This window comes from Lepisosteus platostomus, chromosome 1, assembly GCF_059453375.1.
Source record: "Lepisosteus platostomus isolate fLepPlt1 chromosome 1, fLepPlt1.hap1, whole genome shotgun sequence".
Taxonomy (NCBI): Eukaryota; Metazoa; Chordata; class Actinopteri; order Semionotiformes; family Lepisosteidae; genus Lepisosteus; species Lepisosteus platostomus.
In genome coordinates, this window is record NC_142611.1 from 63,031,926 (window position 1) to 63,055,337 (window position 23,412).

The 23,412-nt window shown below is 56.7% G+C and overlaps 1 protein-coding gene across 7 annotated transcripts in view; it reads left to right on the forward strand.

Annotated features, from left to right (window-relative positions):
- The window catches only part of baz2a (bromodomain adjacent to zinc finger domain, 2A), a 43,647-nt gene that overhangs the window by 15,311 nt on the left and 4,924 nt on the right, over nucleotides 1-23,412 (forward strand). For 4 of the 7 annotated variants that reach the window (XM_088633449.1, XM_088633448.1, XM_088633450.1 and 1 more), the window contains 25 exons: nucleotides 581-763; nucleotides 1,664-1,975; nucleotides 2,085-2,145; nucleotides 2,730-2,838; nucleotides 3,711-3,812; nucleotides 4,357-4,585; nucleotides 5,515-5,576; nucleotides 5,850-5,915; nucleotides 6,585-6,929; nucleotides 7,924-8,178; nucleotides 9,170-9,384; nucleotides 9,536-9,610; nucleotides 9,893-10,064; nucleotides 10,905-10,967; nucleotides 11,414-11,558; nucleotides 12,711-13,318; nucleotides 13,514-13,760; nucleotides 14,488-14,685; nucleotides 15,138-15,298; nucleotides 16,048-16,113; nucleotides 18,684-18,976; nucleotides 19,766-19,901; nucleotides 20,787-20,933; nucleotides 21,913-22,160; nucleotides 22,349-22,492. In XM_088633449.1, coding sequence (XP_088489575.1) covers nucleotides 581-763; nucleotides 1,664-1,975; nucleotides 2,085-2,145; nucleotides 2,730-2,838; nucleotides 3,711-3,812; nucleotides 4,357-4,585; nucleotides 5,515-5,576; nucleotides 5,850-5,915; nucleotides 6,585-6,929; nucleotides 7,924-8,178; nucleotides 9,170-9,384; nucleotides 9,536-9,610; nucleotides 9,893-10,064; nucleotides 10,905-10,967; nucleotides 11,414-11,558; nucleotides 12,711-13,318; nucleotides 13,514-13,760; nucleotides 14,488-14,685; nucleotides 15,138-15,298; nucleotides 16,048-16,113; nucleotides 18,684-18,976; nucleotides 19,766-19,901; nucleotides 20,787-20,933; nucleotides 21,913-22,160; nucleotides 22,349-22,492 — 4,642 coding nt within the window. The remainder of the gene's footprint in view (nucleotides 1-580; nucleotides 764-1,663; nucleotides 1,976-2,084; nucleotides 2,146-2,729; nucleotides 2,839-3,710; nucleotides 3,813-4,356; nucleotides 4,586-5,514; nucleotides 5,577-5,849; nucleotides 5,916-6,584; nucleotides 6,930-7,923; nucleotides 8,179-9,169; nucleotides 9,385-9,535; nucleotides 9,611-9,892; nucleotides 10,065-10,904; nucleotides 10,968-11,413; nucleotides 11,559-12,710; nucleotides 13,319-13,513; nucleotides 13,761-14,487; nucleotides 14,686-15,137; nucleotides 15,299-16,047; nucleotides 16,114-18,683; nucleotides 18,977-19,765; nucleotides 19,902-20,786; nucleotides 20,934-21,912; nucleotides 22,161-22,348; nucleotides 22,493-23,412) is intronic. The other 3 variants (XM_088633451.1, XM_088633452.1, XM_088633453.1) reach the window with 3 other exon arrangements.

Here is a 23,412-nt window from a genome sequence, read left to right on the forward strand (position 1 = left end):
GGCGTGCTGCCTGGCCCTGGAACTGCTGTCCTGTGACATCCTGTGTGACAGCTGTCATTCCTCCATCCATTCTCTGGCCTCCTCTTCCAGTAGAGGGTCACAGGGGAGCTGGAGCCTATCCCAGAAAGCAAGGCTGTCCATCACAGGACACACACTCATACCGGGGCCAGTTTTCCCAAAAGCCAGTTAACCTGCCAGCACGTCTTTGGACTGAGGGAGGAAAGCAGAGATCCACAAACGTGGGGGTGGAGGGGGGACATACAAGCTCCACACAGACTAAGCTCAGGGCCACAGCGCTGCAAGCAGAGATATTGACCGCTGTGCCACTGTGCCGCCCATTGTGCCATTAATTCTTAGTTGAACACTAACAGCTCTGAGTTTTTACAGAACAAAGCTCTCCCTTCCTCGGCTAGATTATTAGCTACGCATCAGTGTGATCAAGTGAGCCTTTGAGCTCGGCATCAGAAATAGGTCTGCTGTCTCGCATGTGGGCTTAGCGGGGTCATAGGTCAGAAGGAGGGGCCGGGCACGGCCGACGTTGGCATTGTTGGGCCTGACTTTTCACTGCTGTTGACTGCAGGTTCGGAGAGCGAGGAGGACCAGGACGCCCCTGGTTCAGTGGCGGTGTCGGAGGAGGAGGAGGAACAGTGGGATGGGGGGCGGCGCCCCGTTGGTGCACAGGTGTTCGAGAACCGTGCTGCTCCCTTGCTTGACGGCTTGGATGTGGCTGGGTGTGACGGCGGCGGGGCCTCGCCCGATCGAGGTAAGATCCTGGCCCCGCCCTTTCTGTCCCGGCTGGGAAACGAGCTCCAGCGGTCTGAAATGCGCGCACGAGTTGCCCCCTACTGTCTGGTGACGAATCCTGTTCTCCGTCTTCACCCACCTGTCCCTACCTTATTAAGAAACATGCACTTCTTCACACTGTGTGCCACATCTGTGCCCGCTTTCTAAAGTCAACTTGCAAGCGTATTGAAGCGGCACTCTTGGTTTCAGTGCCCACTATGGGCTCTATCGTAATCTAGACCGAGGACTGGCTCCTGAACGGCTCCTGAGGTGCCGAAGGGTTTAGTGTTGGAGTGTTGGTCTAGGCCTGTATCTCAGGTGTGACTCGTGCATCTCGTGCCATGAGGGGGCCATCACCTCATGCAGCTGACTGTAGAGCAGGAGGGGGGTCGGGAGCCGGGTGGAGCTGTGTGAGCCGCGAGGAGCTGCTTGGCATCAGTGCCAGAGAATCCTGAAGTGGCGACACACAGCTGGTAAAGCGACGCTCTGAGGTGGGGCAGGGTGGGGGTCGGTGGATCGTATCTGTCGCGCTTCAGTACGGATGTCAGTATTGTGAGCCGAGAAGTTGGGGTTAAAAAGTTACAGATTACCAGTTGGGGTGGAGTCAGATTAATTAAAAATCGCCTTGCACTAGCTTTGAGTTCTTTCACTGGTCTGAGAGAGAGCAGGAGACTGCTTTATGACACTTTTGTGTGAAGTTGCTTTAGTGACCTTTAAAACCTTGGGGCTACCTTGTGGTGTCAGTTTGTGCCTTTTCAGAGACAGGCGTGGACAGCAGCACCACAGTCGTCTGACCTCGGTGCACCTCGACCAGGCCATTACTAGACCTGCTGCTGGTTTCAGCTGTCTTTGAAGTCGCATGCTCCTCTTTCTCTTCTAGATTCCCGGTTTTCTCAGGATGAATCAAAAAGTGAAAACGGAGGGGAGGAGGCCCCTGCCAAGGTGGAAGTAGGGGATGGCGGGGAAGAGGAGGAGGAGGAGGAGGAGGAGGGGGAGGAGGAAGACTGGGAAGAGGAAGAGGAGGAGGAAGAAGAGAAGGGCGAAGAGGACAGTGAGGCTCAGGAAGCTCTAGCCCAGGTGCAGGTGTCCTACCACCCCTCCTCCAGAGCGGTACCCCTGCCATTGAAGGCGAAGAAGCGGGAGAAAGAAGTGGGTGGGGAGAGGGAGGAGACTGGCAGCACCACGCCCACAGGTGAGCCCCTCCCACAGCCGGTGCGTCGCTGTCGCTGAATCGATCTGCATTGGAGAAGCTGACTGCAGTCCTTGTTATTTTACTTCATTTTCACTTTTGTTTGTCGCAGGGGAGGTCCAGAGGAGGAGGATCGCTACAGAAGAGCAAGTTCGGTTTCCTCTTTTGCACGGGTAAGGTGCTCTTCGCTCCTGGAGTCTCCCAGCAGTTTTCTCCAGGACAAGATCCTGCAAAGCCAGGAATCTGGATTCATTTATACAATATTTCATGGAGCATGTGTATAGCAAACCTAGTCCCGTTAAGACTGTGTCCCCCACAGGAGGAGGGGTTTTAAAAAAAATGGGGTACCTTATCCATTTTAGGCACAAGAGCAGATCCACTGTGAAGGGGTTGTTTTTAATACCACTGGACTAAGAATTATGTGTCCCTGATTCTTGGGGCCCCCTTGGACCCTTGTACCCCAGGCTAAGTAAGACATAACCCCTGGCTTACCAGTTAAAAAGTGAAAGATTCACAACCCTCAACACCATTCAAAAGCAGTAAGGCACTAAGCACGCTCCAGTGACAAGAGGTTTACAGAATTGTGCACAATTGGACACAAGTATTTAGCAGAGTCATGGCACCTGTATTGAGCCAGTTGCTGTAGACAAGCTCCAGATGGCAAAGGCGAAATGAGAGATGCTTTGTCACAAAGCAAGCACAAGTGCAGTGAAGTTTATTTCCTCCCCCTACTGACTGGGCGCCTGTGTCCTTGCAGCTGGAGGCGGGAGATCCGCATCAGGAGGAGCGAAAGCCGGCTGAAAGGAGAGACCTGGTACTACAGCCCCTGCGGGAAGAGGATGAAACAGTTCCCCGAGGTCATCAAGGTAACGTCTCTGGGCGTGCACGAGCCCCCGGTTCATTTTGGCAATCCAAGGCCCCTTCGCTGGAACGAGCTGGTCTTGCAGGGGTCACCAACGTCAAGGCCTGTGTGGCATGGGGCACGCTATGCAAAGGCACGACTCATTCGTATAAAACCTGCGTTATTCTGCGTTAACAGAACATGCGCGACAGTCTGTTTCTTCCCTGTGACTGGTCAGCACCAGCACTAGTGTCCAAACAGTGCAGTCGAGCAGCACGCTCCCTTGTTTCTAGGCGTTACTGCAGGAGTGCTGGACTGGCCTTGATTCTGGGGAGCCCCTGCACTGTCTCAGGAAAAGCCAGGGGTCCACAGTCCTGTGGCTAAGACCCTGTGATTTCAGGAAGTGTTCCAGGGGGCCTGATAACACTGGAGTCTACTGATGGGGCGGACAGCCTTCCCCGTGTTTTTCCATCCATCCATCTCCTAACTGATTCTTCCGGTTCAGTGTTGTAGGGGAGCTGGAGCCTATCCCAGCAGGCCATGGGCACAAGTGCGGATACACCCGGGACAGGACACCAGTCCATCACAGGACACACAGGCGCACACACTCACACCAGGGCCAGTTTTCCCAGAAGCCAATTAACCCACCAGCAGGTCTGTGGACTGTGGGAGGAAACTGGAACACCCAGAGGAAACCCAGGCGAACCCAGAGAGAACATACAAACTCCACACAGACAGCACCCCAGGTCCGGAATTGAACCCATAGCCTCACAGCTGCGAGACAGAAATGTTATCCACTGCCCCATGCCCTCCGGTTATGTCCCTGTCATGTTAATTATTAACTGTGACCTGAGCCTGATCTTGTTACTAAGTAATCTTTCTCTCCTGTCACCCCAGTACCTCAACAGGCACCAGGGTTTAGGGGTCACCCGGGAGCACTTCAGTTTCAGCCCCAGGATGCCGGTGGGCGATTTCTTCGAGGAGCGGGAGACCCCGGAGGTAAGCGCGGTCAGGTGGTCAGTCGCACTCTCCTCCAGCCGGGTCCAGACCGGCTGGGTCGGCGCTGCTCGGGGGATCCTGGCCCTGTGGTTTGGGACGATCTGAGTTTCGCTCCAGCTGAGCTCCATCTCGGAATCAAACCCCCTTAAAGTCATTAGCCGATGGACAAACTATAGGTAGGGAAACAGTAACACTCCTGCTCATTTACTGTATGGTACAGTCGCTACAGCGTCAGATGTTAGCAAAAGCACAAACCTTGTTATATCCTGTACAGAAGTGCACTTAACACACACAAGCCTCTGATAAAAAAAAAAATGCAATCAAAAATAAAAGAAAGTTCCCCCTCCCAGAAGATTCAAGAAAAGAATCCCAGCGTTGCTTTACGAGAGCCCAGCTCGCCAGAGTGGAGATCTGCTCGTTGACAGGGAATACCACGTCTTGTACCCGCTGGAGCTATTGTAGCGAGGGGTTCCTGTCCTGGCGGTGCTGAAGTGGAAGCGCTGTGCTGTGCCAAGGTGTGGGCCTCACTCCTCTGTCCCCGCAGGGCGTGCAGTGGGTCCAGCTGGCCGACGAGGAGGTGCCCTCCATGATCATGGCCATCACGGGCAAGCGCGGCCGGCCCCCCAACCCGGACAAGGAGAAGCCCCGGGCTCGGGCGCGGGGGCGCGACAAGGGGGGCTGCCGGCGCCGACCCGGGAGGCCCCCCAAGACCAAGATGGTGGATTTGCTGAGCAAGGTGGACGCCAGGCTGCTGAAGAGACTGGAGGCGCAAGGTGCATGCTGGGAAGAGAGCGGGACTCTCGTTGGAGACTGTAAAAGGGAGACGTGGGTTTAAAATGTCCTGGAGAGCTATAGGCAGTGGGGGTTCCGGAGGGTGCTAGGGTGGGCTACCCCAAAATTGTGTGGAGCCTCCCTGAGAATGTATGCTGTGATCTTCAGGTAGTTTTTTTAATCCAGCCATCACCAAGCTTCCTGAGCCCTTCCTGTGCTCAGCAGGGCTCAGCCAAGTGAGTGCCGTAACCCAGGCTCGAGCCCACGACTGCAGAGTCTAGCCCGCGCCTGTGCAGGCAGCTTTTTCAGCTTAGCCATTCGGGAGTGTTCTCCTCAGGAGTTTTAATGTCTACACTTCCTGCTGGCTGTAGAGTTTTAATTCCTGAGCTGGTATAAACGAGACATAACGAGAAAGCATGGGGCTTGTCAGCTGATGGACCTGGGCACTGTATGGGAATGGTGGCAGGAGCACAAAATCAAAGCGATGTGCCCCGCTGTCTTAGAGCAAGGGGCTTACGTGTTACAGCAAGTGTGCCCAGGGGCCCTGTGGCACGGCACACATTGTGCAGAGCGCAGTCTCTTCATTACAACAGACCAGCTGACATGGAATAGTGCAGAGCAGACTCACGCCAATCTGTTTCTTCCCCGTGACTGGTCAGCACCAGCACTAGTGTCCAAACAGCGCAGTCGAGCAGCCCACTCCCTCGTTTCTAGGCGTTACTGCAGGAGTGCTGGACTGGCCTTGATTCTGGGGAGCCCCTGCACTGTCTCAGGAAAAGCCAGGGGTCCACAGTCCTGTGGCTAAGACCCTGTGATCTCAGGAAGTGTTCCAGGGGGCCTGATAACACTGGAGTCTACTGATGGGGCGGACAGCCTTCCCAGTGTTTGTGCTGCTCTGTAATCACTGCTCCTGTGTCCCTCTCCCCAACAGAAACGCTTAGTGAGGAAGACAAGGAAAAGCTCAACAAAATCAAGAAGAAGATGAAGAGAAAGGTGCGTTTCTGTGACACTGTTGCTCCCAGGAGAATTCAGCTGTGACTCTGTCCCTCCAACGAGCTGATCGGTTATGTTGCATAGTAATTACAGCTGTATCAGGCCTGGAAATAATTGGCCCTCTGAGTTTTGATGCGGGGGAGATGTGAGATTTTGCAGAAAGATTCGTGCTGGAGGATCTCCCTGGTCCAGTGACTTGGGGAAGTAGGGGGTGGGGGTTTTTCTGAAACCGGAAACGTGATGTGGGTTTGTGACTCGCTTTTGTCTTCCCAGGCGAGGAATAAAAGGAAACAAGACGCCAAGAACAAAAAGTTGAAACTGGAAAAGAAGAAGGCAAAGGTACCTCAGTCTCCCCAAATCGGAACACTTCCCCCTGAGATCCCTGTCCTGATCTGTCCCCGGTCTCCCCCGGCGGGGACACTGACGCCCTGTCCCCGGTCTCCCCCGGCCGGGACACTCCTCACTGTGAATCTAGCTGCTGCACAGTTTTCTCGAAACTTCAGTCCCAAGCAGAGGGTCCTGAATGCACATCCTGCCTGGAGGCAGGCTGCTGGCTAACCTGCTGTTCCACAGCATCAGAAACGAACGTGTTGTGTAGTCTGCAGGTTTTTCCATCTCTGTTCTAAAGCACCAGCAAATTAAGTGCTGGACCGTTAAAAGGATCCCGTTCATTTAATAGTGAGCTTATTTAAAGTTGATGGCCAAACTGGATTCAGAGTCTATAACCTGTGGTGCCAGGATTGGACACTCCTACATCAGAGCATAGGACTTTTAAGAGGTTAAGACGAGGAGCTCATTCCGTCCCCAAGTGCCAGTAATTGGCACCTCTGTACTTAATTGGGTGGTAATGGTTTAATTGGTGCTATTGGAGAGAAGTAGAGGATACGGGCCAAAGCTGCTCTCCTGGCTTTGACAGTTCTGCTGTTTCTGGGGGTGGCGGAGAGCCCGAGTCACGAGTGACCCCTTCTCGCCCCTCTCTCTCTCTCTCTCTCTCCGGCCCCCACGCAGCTGGAGAAGGCCAGGGAGAAGAAGGAGGACAAGGCGGCGGCGCAGGAGCCGGGGCCCGAGCCGCCGGAGGCCAAGAAGCGCCGCTGGAGGAGGAGGAAGGAGACGGGCGAGAAGGGGGGGAAGGAGCGCGTGGAGCGGGAGAAGCGGGGCGCCGGCCGGGGGAAGGCCAAGGCCGAGGCGCAGGCGCAGGCGCTGGCGCAGGCCGAGGTCCTGGCGGAGACGGCGCGCAAGCTGGCGGAGAAGAAGGCCCTGGCGCAGAGGAGGCAGGAGGAGAGGAGGCGGCAGCAGCTGATCCTGGAGGAGCTCAGGAAGCCCACCGAGGACATGTGCATCACCGACCACCAGGTAGGGGGAGAGCGCCCCCACCAGGGCGGGGAGAGACTTGCGCGAGCATGTTCAGATGAGTGCTGTTTCCCGGGAAGGCTGAGCTTTCTGTTACCTTATCACCCCAAAACCAGAGCACCTCAACTCTGAGCCCTCAAAGCCTAGAAAACCTTCTGCCCGCATTTCTATCCAAGCTCTTTGTTAGCTAACAGCTCGGAACTTGTCTGAGAAGTGCTCCCTATCTCCAATTTAGTGTAGTATTGGATCCAACAGTCCTCTTAATGATCTCATTTAGACCTTAATTTCCTTTAATGAACTTTGCATTCATTTTCAGCTTAAGCCAACAGAACTGCTCAAGCTCAGCACATTGCTTTAGCTAAGGCAGGGTGTTCCAATTTATCTTGACTGATGCTTTTATACAAAGAGACTCGGATTTGCATCTGTTTGGACAGCTGGATATTTTTCACCAGGTTCCTCACCTTGGATTCACACCCATAACCTTCCAGATACAACATCCCTGTAATCACTGCACCACACTGGTGCCCTTGATTCAGTGGCATTTACATTCAACAGTGGTGAATTTGTAAGCTCATCTGGTGCCTCGTAAAGGACAGCAAAACGGAAACTTCCAACACTGCAGTGCTAAAAACAATTAAAAAGATTTTTAATCAAATGAGTTCAATTAAGGATTTAATTACTGAAAAAGACTTGAGCTAGAATCGAGCCCTGTAGGCAAGGGGGTGCCGTGGACTGAAACTGAAAATCCAAAGTATACAGCCTCCACTGGGACTTTTATACATTTTATTGTGTTATAATATGGAATCTCGATGTGTTTAATTGGGATTTTTTCCCTTTGATCAACACAAAACACTATAGTGTCAATGTTTTCTACAGCTCCTCTTAAATTATAAATATAAAAGGGAATATAACTTATTGCAATCAGTATTTGCCCCCTTTGACAGAAATTACAAGCCTCCTGTCAGCATTTGTCCATCTGCCGTTCCCTCCCTGCCAGCCTCTGCCGGAGTTCTCCCGGATCCCGGGCCTGGTTCTGTCGGGCCGGGCCTTCTCGCACTGCTTGACGGTGGTGGAGTTCCTGCACAGCTACGGGAAGGTGCTGGGCCTGGACGTGCCCAAGGACGTGCCCAGTCTCGGCACCCTGCAGGAGGGGCTGCTGGGCATGGGCGACAGCCAGGGTGAGGTCCAGGACCTGCTGGTGAAGCTGCTGCGGGCCGCACTGCACGACCCGGGACTGCCTCCATACTACCAGGTCAGGAGCCGAGCGGGCCCTGGGGCAGATATTCGGCCGAGCGCGGGTCCGAGTGGCCTCTCGGGGTACCGCAGGGTCTCGACATCTGCGAGTTTAACGTTCTGGCCGTTGCAGTCTCGTTTGGAAGTAGAGCAGGGCGGGCTGAAACTGAGCCGGAGGTTGTTAAGCGGGACTTTCAAACGAGCGGATAGGCAGACTGGGGTTGTGAGGCGAATCCAGCCAGTGAGTGAGCCTCTCCCTACCTCCTGCATCCACATCTCAGCGTGATCTTGTTTTTCTGTTCTAACAGACGCTCCAGATTCTGTGTTGGCAGTGTGACAGGCTGGAGATGACCGAATAGGCTCACTCACGGTTTTATTGCCAGTTAAAGTATTGTAGGGCGTGCTGATCACAGAGGCTGAAAGAGAAAGTGCAGGCATCCACTACATGCAGAGGAGGGATTCATGTTGTTTATTTTAGCCGATTACTATAAGTTTGTGATCAACTTTGTTTTTGTTGATCAGATATTTTCATTAACCTAAAGTCAATACATTAGTACTTCACTATGTAAAGGAGGTTTATTTGTGTTTTGACCATACAGACAGTTTACTGTAGAATGTGACAGTATAGGGGTGGACTTGGTTATATGCCAGTTTGGCTGTTTGTGACTCTATTGTTCTTTCCTCTGCTTTCAAACCCAAGAAGGGTTTCGGATGAGTGGCCCAACTTGTATTTTTTTGTGGCTGTTAGTTTGCTGAAGGATCCAACACAGCAGGGAATCCAATCTCTTGCCACCCTTCAAATTCCATCATTATCGTTTTTCTAGGGGAAAAGATCTGAAACTGGGCCACACCACAGTTTTTCGTTGTGTTGCGTGCAGTTCTCTTGCGTTATTTTAACGGAATGTTTCTGTGTGTGACTCGGAAAGCGGATCTTAACTCCCAGTCATCCTGGTTGACGTGACGCGTGACGTACTCTCCCGATCCTTCCTCTTCCTCTCCCCCCCCGGCAGTCGGTGAAGATCCTGGGGGACAAAGTGGCCGACCTGGATCTGAATCGCAGCAGCGTGTCGGAGGGGCTGCGGATCTTCCTGGAGGCGTACGGGTTCGAGGCAGAAGTCTGCGACAGCCTGCGGACCAAGCCCTTCCAGGCCCATCCCCCCGACGTCAAGGCCGCGGTACTGGCCTTCCTGGTCGACGAGCTCAACGGCAGCAACATCGTCATCAGGTGAGGGGGGGGGCGTCGGAGGTCGCGCAGGCTCGTGTGCCTCCCAGGGCCTGCCCACCTGGGCGAGCCCCCTGTCGGGGTGACGTCTGTGGGGCGTAACCAACGAACGGACGGATCCGTTCCTGACGCTCGGCTCGTTCTGTCTTTGCAGCGAGATCGACAGCACGCTGGAGAACATGGCCACCTACAGGAAGAACAAGTGGATCATTGAGGGGAAGCTGCGGAGGTGAGAGACTCGTGTTCGCTTGTGACTGACTCTGATGATGACGGCACAAGACTCCAGATCAGTGAGCTTTAGCAAAAGGCCAGCAGAGGCGAAGATGATGCTCTCCGGGACCCCAGTCCCTGGCAATGTTAAGGAAGTACCTCGTGTTTCTTGTGACGATTGGGTGCCTCTATTCTTGCAGTAGGCCCAGGGCGCTGCGTTATCTGGCTAAGGCTGGAGATGGGGTGCAGGTTCGAAAATCCAGTCGCCCTGGATGAGTCTCTCCCTCCCTCCTCTCTGCAGGCTGAAGGTGGCCCTGGCCAGGAAGACGGGGCGCTCGGAGGTGGAGCTGTGCCTGGAGGACCGGCGGCGCAGCGCCCGCGTGGCCGAGGAGGAGAGCCTGACGCTGGAGGAGAGCGGGCCACTGGAGCGGAGCGGGCGCCGCGCGCGCAAGGAGGACGCCAAGCTCAGCGAGGTCTGTGTGGAGTTTGTATGTTCTGCTTGTGTTCACATTGGTTTCCTCCCACAGTCATGCTGGTGGGTTAATTGGCTTCTGGAAAAACTGGCCCTGGTTTGTGTACCCTATGGTGGACTGGTGTCCTGTCCAGGGTGCGACCTGCCTTGTGCTCTTTGCTTGCTGGGATAAGCTCCAGCTCCCCCATGACCCTGTATTGGATGAAGTGGTTAGAAAATGTAATGGTTAAGAGCTGATCAAGAATCTGTACGTCTGTCTTGTACAAGCCTTGCGTTGAAGCTTGTGTAACAGACGTCCCACCAGAAAGGTGCAGCGCTCGGGTTCCTGTGTAATCTCCACTCCTCCAGGCTGAAGAGGTTCAGTTTCTTTACCCCATTCTGATGAAACCAGGAATTAGTCTGGTGGCTGACTTGTCAAGCTGACTCCAGCACAGCAGAGCAGTGCTGTGGAACGAGGCAGCCAGCGCTGTACATGGTTTTCAGCTCTTGCTAACAAGTCGCTGGGCTGTGGCTTTGATCGGCAAGTCTAGAACTCAAAGACCAGCGAGAATTCAGGGCCCACCCCTGCCAGGCACCAGTCCAGGTGGAAAATCAGGAGGCTGGGCTTCAGCGCTGGGCTGTGCGGATGGAGGTCATTGTGTTCAGTCACGTGAGCGCTCCAGGGCTCGGGTTTCTCTGCTGCGCACCGTAGCCCGCTGTGGGTGAGCTGCGATGGTGCTCTTTCGTCAGGGAGTTCCTTGCATTGCATGTTTCCTCTTTTCTGTTCGAGGTGGCTGGGGGGTGGGGGGAGGTCACACGTGCACGCCGGCCATTCGGGGTAACCCTCTTCTTGTTTCTGCAGGGGGAGAGCCCCTCCACCGCCAGCGTCCCCGAGCTGGAGCGACAGATCGATAAGCTAACCAAGGTAAGGCTGGGCGCAGCCCCCCTCTCGGCTGGAAATATGAGCCATTGCCGGCGTGGTGCGGTGGAGAGGCTCACTGCCTGACACGGCCGGCGGCGCGATCCGGGGTCGAGCTGGCTCAGTCTGGGCCGCAGAGCTCAGTCTGTGCTGGGGAACGGGAGGCGTGGAGTTTCCTTCTTCCGGGCGTCATCGCTGACTGCTAAAAGGAGAACTGCAGTCAGAACTGCAGACGTGTGATCTGTTGGTGTACAATTGCAGACGTGTGATCTGTTGGTGTACGATTGCAGACGTGTGATCTGTTGTCATCATGTGGGAATGAAAACCGCGATTGTCCAGATCATGCTCTTGCATAGTGACTCCCTTTTCTCCCAAGGAGGTTGTGGGGAAAAATGGACGCAAGTTCCTAACGTTTCTCTCTCTCCCTCTGCTCCCCCGCTGTCCCTCCTCAGCGGCAGGTGTTCTTCCGGAAGAAGCTGCTGCAGTGCTCCCATTCCCTGCGGGCGGTGTCTCTGGGTCAGGACCGGTACCGGCGCCGGTACTGGGTCCTCCCCCATGTGGGTGGGGTGCTGGTCGAGGGTCCGGAGGAGATCCAAGGTGAGGTGGTTCTCCGGCAGGACAGCCTGGGTCTGTGGTTCTGGCTGTCATCGTTACTCAGCTGATTGTACCCACTGTACCCAAAATATTAGAAACCCCTCCCAACACGGCCAACAGCAAACAGTATATTGGCTTTCTGCACCCATAGGACAGCCTTCAGCTGGGGTTGTGAGGAGTTGTGGCTTTGTGTTGGGACTGAACTGGAAAGGTCCACTGGTTCCACTGGGTTCCAGCAGGAGTGAGGTCTGGGGATTGTTCAGGCCAGGGAAGCTGATGGAAATTGTCATTGTGGGGGTGGAATATTTTGGCCAGTGAGTTTGTCTCCATCTGGCTGTGTAAGGAAGGTTGGCGTGAGTCGCTGACATGCTCGGACTGGTTTGTGCATTAAAGGAGTGCTCAGTGCAGGGTGAAGGTGTTGTCCGGGTAGTGGAGTGTGGGTGATGCGGAGCAGCAGAGCAGCCCCAGTGCCACACCGCTCTTCCAGCAGGTGTCCCGGCTTGCTCTTACATCACTGTTTCCTGACCGCAAGCTACCTACTCGGAGGTTTTCCTGGTTTGATTACGGCAGCCAGAGGTGTGGAATCGGGGGAATCCAGCCTGCCCCTGGAGTCTGTGGGGTTTTCCTGTTTGTAGGAGGTAGTTGTGTTACTCCTGTGGAAAAAATAAAAGCAAGCTGCTGGAGAGGGATGGGAGAGGGGACTGGGCTGGGGCTGGAGAGGGATGGGAGAGGGGACTGGGCTGGGGCTGGAGAGGGATGGGAGAGGGGACTGGGCTGGGGCTGGAGGGGGACTGGAGGGGGATGGGAGAGGAGACTGGAGAGGGATGGGAGAGGGGACTGGGCTGGGACTGGAGAGGGATGGGAGAGGGGACTGGGCTGGGACTGGAGAGGGATGGGAGAGGGGACTGGGCTGGGACTGGAGAGGGATGGGAGAGGGGGCTGGGACTGGAGAGGGATGGGAGAGGGGACTGGGCTGGGACTGGGACTAGAGAGGGATGGGAGGGGGGACTGGCTTGGACTGGAAAGGGATGGGAGAGGGGACTGGGACACTGGTGGAGACAGTGGTGTGGAGCTGCCGCCTGTGGGATTGAGGCTGATCTCTGGAGTTATGATCTGGTGCACCTCGCTGACCCCCTGTGCTCTGTGTGCCGGCAGCCCCCGAGGATCCGTTCGTCAAGGAGGAATCCCTGCGCTTCACGGTCCCCGTTATCTCCCCCGTGAAGAAAGAGCCCAAAACGGAGGTGCCCGTGTCCTTCCTCTCCCCTCCCCCTCCTCCCCCTCCCCCTCCCCCTCCCCCTGTGGCGGTGGCCCCCCAGCCGCTCCTGGAGGACCCCCTCCCCGGCGAGGCCTCCCTGATGAGCAGCCCCCGGAGCCGGGGCCGCCCGCGCAAGATCAAACCGGAGGTGGAGCTGCACCTGCGCGCCGCCAAGAACCGCCGCCGGCGTCGCAGCAGCAAGGCCGCGGCGGCCGAGGACACGCCGGAGCCCCCCGGCGGCGCCGGCCCGGCCCAGCAGGACCTCAACCAGTCCGCCTTCCTCTCCTGGCTGAGCCAGTCGCAGGGCTCCCCGGCCAACGGCGAGGAGGCGCAGGCCGCGGCCGAGGACAGCGTCAAGGAGATGGCGGAGAAACGCGGCCAGTGGTTCAACCTGCTCCCCAAAACGCCCTGCGACCCCTCCTCCCTTTCCCAAGCCCCTTCATCCGGAGACGCTCCTCCCAGCGCGACCCAGGCCAGCCTGCCGGCCCACACTGCCTCGCTCCTGCAGGTAGGGGGCGCTCACGTGCCGTCCGGGCCGTCGCGTTGTCCTTGAAGCGCGTTGGTCTCCCTTCGCTTTCTGCAGCCCGACAATCTAGTGTAAAAGTTAAGAGGCCAGTTACGCCTCCAGTTTAAAACCGCCTGTCTCTGTTCCGCCCCCCGCCCTCGTGATGAACCTCCTTGTCCGCTCGCTCTCCCCGTACAGTGTCCCGTGTCCCTGGCTCCCAGTCTGGACCTGAGCGCCCCGCTGGTCTGCTCCACTCCGCTGCTCAAGCCGGACCGCCGGAGGAGGAGGAGGGGCAGCAGCCCCGCCCAGAATCCCGGGGACCCCTCCGCCCTGGGGTTCTCCCTGCCAGGGGGCACCAAGCGGCGGGGCCGCCCCCCCAGCAAGCTGCTACGCCAGATCGAGCAGAAGTACTTCACTCAGCTCGTCGCCCAGCCCATCCCTGCAGGCAAGTCCCCCACCTCCGCCTGGGATCGGCCCACCGCGCCGCTGTCACCCAGGCTCGGACCTGTGATCACAGAGCTCGTCCTCCGCCCTTTGACCCGTGGAGACAGACGCTCGTTTCCCTTCTGCGGGCAGAGTGGTCCTGTCCTGCTTTCCCGGGTTTCTGCGAGCGTGAGGGATGCGGACGGGGTTTTCGCGCGCGATGGTTTTGCCCTGTGGGTTAACCGTCCCCTCGCACAGAAGTTCTGCGTTTGGGAAGCGCGGGTTTGCGTCCCGACAGCCTCGCTCCTTCAGCAGACACACGGCAAGGGCACCGTGAAACCCTTTACTGCCAAGAATATGAGCGCTGGCTGCCGAGCAGTGACTCTGGTGGTGTTCTAGCTCGAGGGGTACGTAGCTTGGAGGGTCCCTGAAGGGTCGGGCCTGCGTCCCTCATTACCGTGGGGCTGGAGGAGGAGGGGGGACGTCTGCTTTGGCAGACCTTGCAAGGCAAGCTGACTCTGGGGATTGTGAGAGACCAGAGGCTGCAGCATGGGTTTCTGCATCGCTCGACTAGCTGAACTAGGAGAGGAATCGCCGCTGGTCTCGCGCTTTTGGGGTCATTTTTGCAGCATGTCAGTGGGGGGGGTGGGGGAGGGATGCCCCCCTTGTTCTTCTGCACGAAACCCGTGGCGTGGGTTGCCCAAATTGGCCCCTGCTTCATTAACCCCACCAATTCTTGTTCCCCGTAGAGATGAGGAGGGGCTGGTGGTGGATCCGGGACCCCGAGGAGCTGGCGGCTCTCCTGCGAGCACTGCACCCCCGCGGCATCAGGGAGAAAGCGCTACACAAGCACCTGTCCAAGCACATGGAGTTCCTGTCCGAGGTCTGCACGCGGCCCAAGAACGGTGCGCACACGCAGGGCCAGGATCTGCTCTGGGAGGAGAAGGGTCAGTGGGGGGGCCAGGATCTGCTCTGGGAGGAGAAGGGTCAGTGGGGGGGTCAGGATCTGCTCTGGCAGGAGCAGGAGGGCCAGTGGGAGGTCAGGATCTGCTCTGGCAGGAGCAGGAGGGCCGGTGGGGGGTCAGGATCCGCTCTGGCAGGAGCAGGAGGGCCAGTGGGAGGTCAGGATCTGCTCTGGCAGGAGCAGGAGGGCCGGTGGGGGGTCAGGATCCGCTCTGGCAGGAGCAGGAGGGCCAGTGGGAGGTCAGGATCCGCTCTGGCAGGAGCAGGAGGGCCGGTGGGGGGTCAGGATCCGCTCTGGCAGGAGCAGGAGGGCCGGTGGGGGGTCAGGATCCGCTCTGGCAGGAGCAGGAGGGCCAGTGGGGTGTCAGGATCTGCTCTGGCTGTGCTTCTCACTGTCGGGCAAAGCTCACATCTGCGGTCTTTCTCCTCTGCCCAGACCCCATATTCCAGCTGACCCTGGACGAGTCCAGCCCGGTGTGCCAGGCGATGCGAGAGCAGTGGGACGTGTGCGCGCGCACCATGGAGATGGACCTCCACGTGCTGCAGTGGGTGGAGGACGTGGAGCAGCGCGTCCTTGCCGCCGACCTCCAGCTCAAGGTCAGGAGCAGCAATGGGCTTCTGGGAATTGTAGTTCTGGGCCCGTGTTCCTGTTCCATAAGAGCAGGTAGAGGTGGTGTTCAGGTTTGAGAGCTCTGTAGATTAGCTGAGGAGCACTGGAAAATGGACTGGTCCTATTCTAGTGACGGTCCGTGTGAGTCGCCGTCGGCTCATTTTGGAGGTGTGGCATCAATTTGACATTATGGGAGGAGAAATTTTTACTCCTTTTGTGCTTTTTTTCAATTTTATCTTTCAATTGTTTTACCAGCAAGAGACTAATGCTCTTAATTCCTAATGAGGCAGCACACCAGTGTATATAGCACCCTACTAAAATATTAGGGTGTACACCTCCAGCGGCATGTACAGCCAGAGCCTGTCATGGTACCAGCTCCCCTGGGCTCAGCTCCGTCTGAGAATTGTCAGTCAGGATTAAAGGGAGTGCGTCCTTTGTATTCAAACGTGCCATTCTGTAATATTTTGGTGTTTATTTGGCGCTGCATATGCCCAAACGCAAGCGGCAGATATTCCTCAGGTACGTGAAGTACGCAAAGGTATTAAAATTGCCCAGATGGATTGTCCGAAACGGCCCCCTCGGCTCTGGCTGCAGTTGTCAGGCGCCATGCGGGCCGCGGGCGCGCGGCCGGTTTGGATCGGGCAGAGCCGGGTTATCGGTGACCCCAGCCATGTCCGGTCTCCCTGCCGCTGCGGCTCCAGAGCTGTCATCACTTCTTCCCAATTTATGTTTTAAGATGGTTCCCCACTGCGGAAGGAGCGACACTGACAGTATCGCGGATTCCGCCTCCCCGGGACATCAGGTACATTTGTCTGGGTGGACAGTGGAGGGGGGAAGGAGTAGGGTGGGAACTCGGGGGCGCACGCAATTCCCTCCTCCTCCTCCTCACTCTCCCTTTTTTTCCTAAGGCGTTTTTCCTCCATAAGCCGAGCAATCTTCGGTCAGACTGATGGTGCAGTTACTAACGAAGACTTGTTTGGAGTTGGGGAGTGTTGTCCTCCTTCAGTTTCTTTCCTAGCCCCCACCTCTCCCATCAGATCCTCAGACAGGGCTGGTGTTTCCGGGCCGGACCTGCAGGACTGCTCTGATTTTTGAAGTTTGAAGTTGTGATTTGGTTTGAAGCAGCTGGATCCTCCAGCCAATGCTTGCAGCTCAACAGAGTCAGCAGCTGAAGTTGGGAAGCGTTCTGTTTGTACGCAGAGGGTCCCGTGTTCAGGCTGAGCCTTTGAGGTGCCTGCTGGTACTCAGCTCTGCCATCGGGACAGACATGATGTTCCCAGGGCCCTGTCGGCGCAGTGCTGGGGGAACGAGAGACAGACTGTCCCATCTCTTGTGCTCACAGGCTTCCCATAGACCAGGGCATCTTGTTCTGGTCCTGGGGGGGTCAGTGTGTCTGCAGGGTGTCCAGGCCTGGTCCTGGGGGGGTCAGTGTGTCTGCAGGGTGTCCGGCCCTGGTCCTGGGGGTCAGTGTGTCTGCAGGGTGTCCAGTCCTGATCCTGGGGGGTCGGTGTGTCTGCAGGGTGTCCAGGCCTGGTCCTGGGGGGGTCAGTATGTCTGCAGGGTGTCCAGGCCTGGTCCTGGGGGGGTCAGTATGTCTGCAGGGTGTCCAGTCCTGGTCCTGGGGGGGTCAGTGTGTCTGCAGGATGTCCAGTCCCATCAGTAATACTGCAAGAAGCAATGGGGGTGCCATGCAGCGAGGCGCCTCTGTCCCAGCCCAGGCTGGAGAGTCCTAGTGTGTGTAACACCAGCCCTGGCCCAGGGTTCAACTAACCTTCCCATGCTCTCACTCCTATGCCCTCCCCTCTCCCTGGGGTCACTGGAGAGGTAGTGTGAACGGGTACTACGTCTGCAGGCAGGTGAGGTCAGGGGCTGATGGATCCTGCCTGCAGCAGTCTGTTAAATTTCATCCCCCTGATATTTGAGACCAGTCCTGCTCAAGGGGTCGTGAGAGGGGACAGCTGTGACTTCTGGTTTTGCTCTGCTTGCTGAGAGCCTGTTATTCACGGGGCCAAGCTCCCTGCACGAGCCACGCCCCCTGCTGTGTTCCGTAGGGTCACAGGCCCTGTCTGTGAGCTGCTGGGCCACGCCCCCATCTGCTCAGCCGACTGCTCACCTGGGGGGATCTGGTCAGACTGAAGTGCTGAAGGTGCTGAAGTTTTTCACAGAAAGAGTCTTCAAGTCAGGCATTTGATCACGAAAAAGAGTGAATGTTTGGACTTGATTGAGGGTTGGAGGCCCTTGGTTTCAAGGAATCAGTTAGACCAGGGGATTTGAGCTGATTTGGAATGAAAACCATTGGATACAGAGTTCCTGTGCTCAATACACCTGCCCAGTGGATGAACTTTTCCTTGTTTGCTACCCTTTACATCAGGCTCTTTTGCTGCTCTCTAGTGACTAAAAACCTAGTTCCCAATAACCCGTGAAATAGCGTCAATGTGTGGAGACCTGGATCATGCATGAGCTGTCTCTCCTGCCCTGCTTCCAAAACTCCTGGTAGTGCTGTTCCTTGTGGTTCTCCTTCTCACTGCTGGGGGGGGAGCTTTTAGCTGATGTTGAACCACAAATTTACACAACCCACCCAATCTGTAAGTCAAATGTCTGAAATTAGGATGTTCATCTCAGAAAGCCCCGGGCTTGAGTTTTGGTGCCCTCAGATGCAGAAGTCAGAACCTCCCCCTCCCTGGTGATGACCAGAGTGCATGGAAACGATTGCTTTGGTTTGTGAGAAGGAGGGGGAAGCTGAAGGGAGCTGACATTGTCCTTCTGTAGAGCGCTCTTTAACATTTACGGTGAAACAAAGCAGAGGACACAAGTGGCAGCAGCATGGCAAAGCTTTCAAAAGCAAGGACATGAATCTCTTTTTTTATGCAAGGGGTTGTTGGAGTGTGGAACAAGCTACCCAGCTTAGTGGTTAAGATAAGAGATAAGATCACTTTATTGGCCATATGCAATTTCTTGTATTAGGAATTTGTCTTTTCACATACCCCAGCTTGCTCTCCATGAGACACACAGACAGGGAGAGAAGCTTGGGGTCAGAGCGCAGGGCCAGCCATTTATATGGCGCCCCTGGAGCAGCTGGGGTTGAGGGCCTTGTTTAGGGGCCCAATGGAGTAGGATTCCTCTGCTGGCCGCAGGATACAAACCGGCAACCTTCCAGCTACAGAGTCACCGCACCGCCCCTCCAGGACTAATGCATTGGCTTCATCCAAGAAACATCTGGATGAGATTCTTGGATTAATCATCTACTCACTTGTAAAGATGGGCTGAGTGGCCTCCTCCTCATTGATTAACAAACCACTCTGCTTCACTCCGTTAAGATGCCGTTTTCCAGCTGAAGCTCACGCCATTCCCCTTTCCTGCCTCTGCCCTCAGGGTTGGACCTTACCAGAACTGGACTCGACCCGGGAGGACCTGCAGTACCACGAGCACAAGGTGGACCCAGCGGACGACTGGATCATCAAGACCAAGAAGGAGTGGTCGGACTTCCTGAGGCTCGGCACCAACCCCCTGGACGTGGCGGTCCTGCGGCTGGCGGCGCTGGAGCGCAACATCGAGCGGCGGTACCTGAAGGAGCCGCTCTGGAACCTCAGCGAGGTGCAGAAGCTGGCGCCCCTGACGCCCCCCGTCCCCGTGCCCGGGGAGGAGCCCAGGGTGGACGTCGAGAGGTAAGGGTACCCCCTAGATCCTATATCGCCCCAACTCGCAGCGGAGTCAGCTCAGCAGGTGTGAGCCTGGTCAGTACCTGGATGGGAGACCCCCTGGAAGCGGTGTTAGTGGGGCAGCAGGGGGAGCTCACCCTGCGGTCTGTGTGGGTCCTAGTGCCCCAGTATAGTGACAGGGACACTATACTGTAAAAAGGCCCTATATCGTCAGATGAGCTGTAAAACCGAAATCCTGACTCTGTGGTCATTAAAAATCCCAGGGCTTTTCTCGAAAAGAGTAGGGATCTTTACCTGGTGTCCTGACCAGATTTCCCCCAGGCTTTTACCAATCGTGGCCTCCTAATAATCCCCATCTATAAGCTTTATTCATCACTCTGCTCTCTCTTTTGAGTGGAGTGTCCAGAAAAGCGCTGCTATACAAGTGTAAGGAATTATTATATCCCATCAGCGGGGTCATCTCGAGGAGGGTAGTGGGACGATCTGGCTGCAGGGTGGGGCTCATGTTACACATGACTTAGCCGACTGTGACTGCTACTCCCCAAGTGGGATTGGCTGGCCGGGGCTCTCTGTGTGCCGCTGCTCCTCTGGTCGGCTCTAGTCCTATACCCCCACCCTATCCACGGTGTCCTGAGTGGGCGTGGGAGCTGTTGCCTGCGGTCCGTGTCTGAGCCCAGTAAGCAGCTCCCACCTGGGTCGGGTCAGTCACGCGGACGGGCACCTGGGAGCTTGCGCCTGTACCCTCCGTGCGGGCTTGCCTGACGCCGCGGTGCCCCCCTGTGTTGTCGTTGGCAGCGTGGAGAGCGAGATCACCCCCAGGCTGCGGCTGTGGAGGCAGTCGCTGGACCGGTGCCGCAGCGCCGCCCAGCTGGCGCTGTGCCTGCTGCAGCTGGAGAGGGCCATCGCCTGGGAGCGCTCCGTCGTCAAAGTGGTGAGCCGCCCTCGTCTTCCGCTCTCTCCGTCCCGCCGCTCCCCTTCTCTCGCGTTCCTTTTCTCCTCTTCCGTGGTTCTCCGGTCCCTGTCTGCCCCACAAGGGGGGCACATCAGTCCTTCCTCCCACTTCCTCCCATGCTGTGTGTGTGGGGTGGCGCCACAGGGAGGCTGCTGGAGGCTATTGGAATGAAAACCATGGAGAGCCCAGCATTCCCTCCGGAACGTCGAAAATCTTAACTGGAGCAAAATGGTCAATGGGGGCCTTCCAGTGACGTGAACAGACAAAACTGAAGTACGGTCGTTTTCTTTAGCTTTCTCTAGCTCTAGTTTACTTCGCCAGATCGAAGTCCTCAGTCGAAGTGATCCGGATCTTCCCAGATGGATTTCCTGCTCTCGCTGGCGGACTCCTCTCTGAGCCTCTTGGCCAGGAGGCTGGCCTGGTCCGGCTGTAGCACTGGGGCGCCTCTTCCTTCCCTCCCCTGGCGTCACTGATTGACACAGATCTAGGCCTCCCAGGATCCAGCTGCCGGGGGGGGTCAGTGGAGTTTTGGGGTGCTGCTGCTGTCATGGTCAAAGCTTTGTTGTCCTGCAGCTACAACAGAGCCCCCACACAGGGGGTTCCTTCAGTAGAAACATGAAGCGGGGGGCAGAAATGCTTTTGTGTTTGGAGGCGGCAGTAAAAATTTGTTCTAAAAACTAAACCGACCCAATCAGAATATCCTTCTTCACCCCGTTGAGACGAATATGGTCATCATGGTGATCGCTGCATATGGCATCGTCTCAGCTCCCTGTGTGGTTCCTGTTTCCATGGGGACATGGAACCGCAGCTTGGTGGAAAAGGGGGCGTAGGACCCTAACACCTCTTTCTCCCCCTCTCCCACAGACGTGTCTGGTGTGCCGCAAGGGCGACAACGATGAGTCCCTCCTGCTGTGCGATGGCTGCGACCGGGGCTGCCACATGTACTGCCTGCGCCCCAAAATGACTGCCATCCCTGAGGGGGACTGGTTTTGCCCCGTCTGCATCTCCAAGGTGAGACAGCCGTGCGGAGAGGACCCACTTCCCTCAAGGCAAAAGAGTTGCTGGGCTCCCGGACTCACTTCCTGGAGCACTCAGTTGCTTATGGGTTGCGTCCCAACCTGAGCCTTTAGGTAAAGTAGATGTGTACAGGATGATAGTTGAGGTCTTTGTGTAAGGGTTGCTATTTGTACCTGAGTGAGAGTGGCGTCCAGATCAGTAAGAAGAACACGCATGCAGGGGAAGCAGACAAGCCAGGCGTGAAGGCAAGGGTATCCTCAAAGCGAGGTTTGTGGAAAGGACTAAGTTGACATAAAGACTGATCTTACATAGCCCGCTCCAGCTGAGGCAGGTGTGGAAAACAGGCAGGCACACGTAGGTGGAACAGATCTGCTTCCAGCGCAGGTAGTCACGGCAGCCGGCTGATTGAAGGGTTTAGCCGAGGCTCTGCCATTTGGCTCGTGATGATTGTTTTGCTTTCTCCAGCGCAGGATGGAGTGCGACACTTTCACTGTAGAGACCAAAAACACTCACTTCATTAGAGGTACAGTCCTAACCCCTCAGAGGCTGGTTAGAGGAGTGTTGCCGCCTTGTAGTCAATGAGACCCGCTCTGTAACCGAGAGCTTGGGTGGAGAAGAAACCCAGAGAGCTTGGGTCCTCCTGGAGCTGAGACCGACACTCCTGGGACGTGGAGATCTGAATCTCCTGAGCCAAGTCAAAATGGGGATCTCCGTGGCCCCTCACAGAAGGGTCAGCACACCTGGCCTCTGATCTCCACACCTGCTTGGGCCTTCCTGAGGCACCAATTGGAAAGGTGCCTGTAAAACCCCTGGAGTCATTAACTAGCTCAATTAAGTCCTTGGGGAGGGGTCTGAAAGGGTCAGGAGTCACCTGAGAACTGGCTTGTGTCCCGACTGCCACCTCGGCTCTTCTGTGACTCCGTACCTCATCCGATTTCACCCCAACAATCCCGCCTCCTCTCTTCTACCCCAGGCGAACGGCGAGTCTCCGCGGCGACGGAAGCAGCCCTCGCGGGGGCAGAAGCGCCGCGGTGGCGGCTGGTTCAGCTCCGGCAGCTCGGAGGAGGACGAGAGCCCCAGGCGGGGCGGGGGGAGCATGCAGACGCGGCGGAGGGAGGGGCCCTCCTACGCACACTCCCGCTACTCAGGGGACAGCGGCCACTCGCCCTCAAAACGCAGGCGCATGGCCACGCGCAACCAGCCCGACCTCACCTACTGCGAGTGAGTGTCCGCCCCTCCGTTGTCCAGTTGGCCGTCGCCAGGTGCCCACAGAGCCCTGGTATAGAGCAGGCGTTCCCACCCCTGGCCCTGGGGGGCCCCTGTGTCTCCTGGTTTGTGCTCTGTTGTACGAGAACGCCGGTGCCGTTGGGCTGGGCGTGACGTGATCGGCTCGGGGTTCTGTGCTGCAGGATCATCCTGATGGAGATGGAGTCTCACAGTGATGCCTGGCCCTTCCTGGAGCCCGTGAACCCCCGGCTCGTCCCAGGGTACCGCCGCATCATCAAGAATCCCATGGACTTCCTCACCATGCGGGAGAGGCTACTGCAAGGAGGGTGAGAGCTGCCGTGGATATCACATGACACAGGCTTTACATGGGGGTGTCCAGGCGTGGTCCTGGGGGGGTCAGTGTGTCTGCAGGGTGTCCAGTCCTGGTCCTGGAGGGTCAGTGTGTCTGGAGGGTGTCCAGTCCTGGTCCTGGGGGGGTCAGTGTGTCTGCAGGGTGTCCAGTCCTGGTCCTGGGGGGGTCAGTGTGTCTGCAGGGTGTCCAGGCCTGGTCCTGGAGGGTCAGTGTGTCTGCAGGGTGTCCAGTCCCAGTCCTGGGGGTTCAGTGTGTCTGTAGGGTGTCCAGTCCTGCTCCTGGGGGGGTCAGTGTGTCTGCAGGGTGTCCAGGCCTGGTCCTGGGGGGGTCAGTGTGTCTACAGGGTGTCCAGTCCTGCTACTTGGGGGGTCAGTGTGTCTGCAGGGTGTCCAGTCCTGGTCCTGGGGGGGTCAGTGTGTCTGCTGGGTGTCCAGTTCTGGTCCTGGGGTGGTCAGTGTGTCTGCAGGGTGTCCAGTCCTGGTCCCTTGTGATATTTTAGGTCAGTGAGAGCTTAGCTAGAATGACAGCTTGTAGATACACTGGATGCCCTGTTGTAAATAAGTCGAGTCTCTCACTTGGTAGGGTAATGGGACAGGGCTCCCCCAGACAGTTCCAGCGGCAGCTTTCCAGCAGTGCAGGAGTGCAGCTGGTCCAGTCGAGCCTTAATTGAGCTTGTCTGACCCACTGTGGTAGGCTTTGTGCTGCAGATGTTGTATAACCTGCTGCCTCGAGGGTGGGACTGGGGCTAATAGTTTTCACCACAGGCTCAGCTTCAATCAGGCAATTAAAAGACACTGTGAGCCTAAATTAACGTGATCTTTAAATAACTACAATACAAGCTCCTGTAACAGAGTTTGAAGAGTTTGAAGAAACAAATGTAGGTTTGTGGCTGAC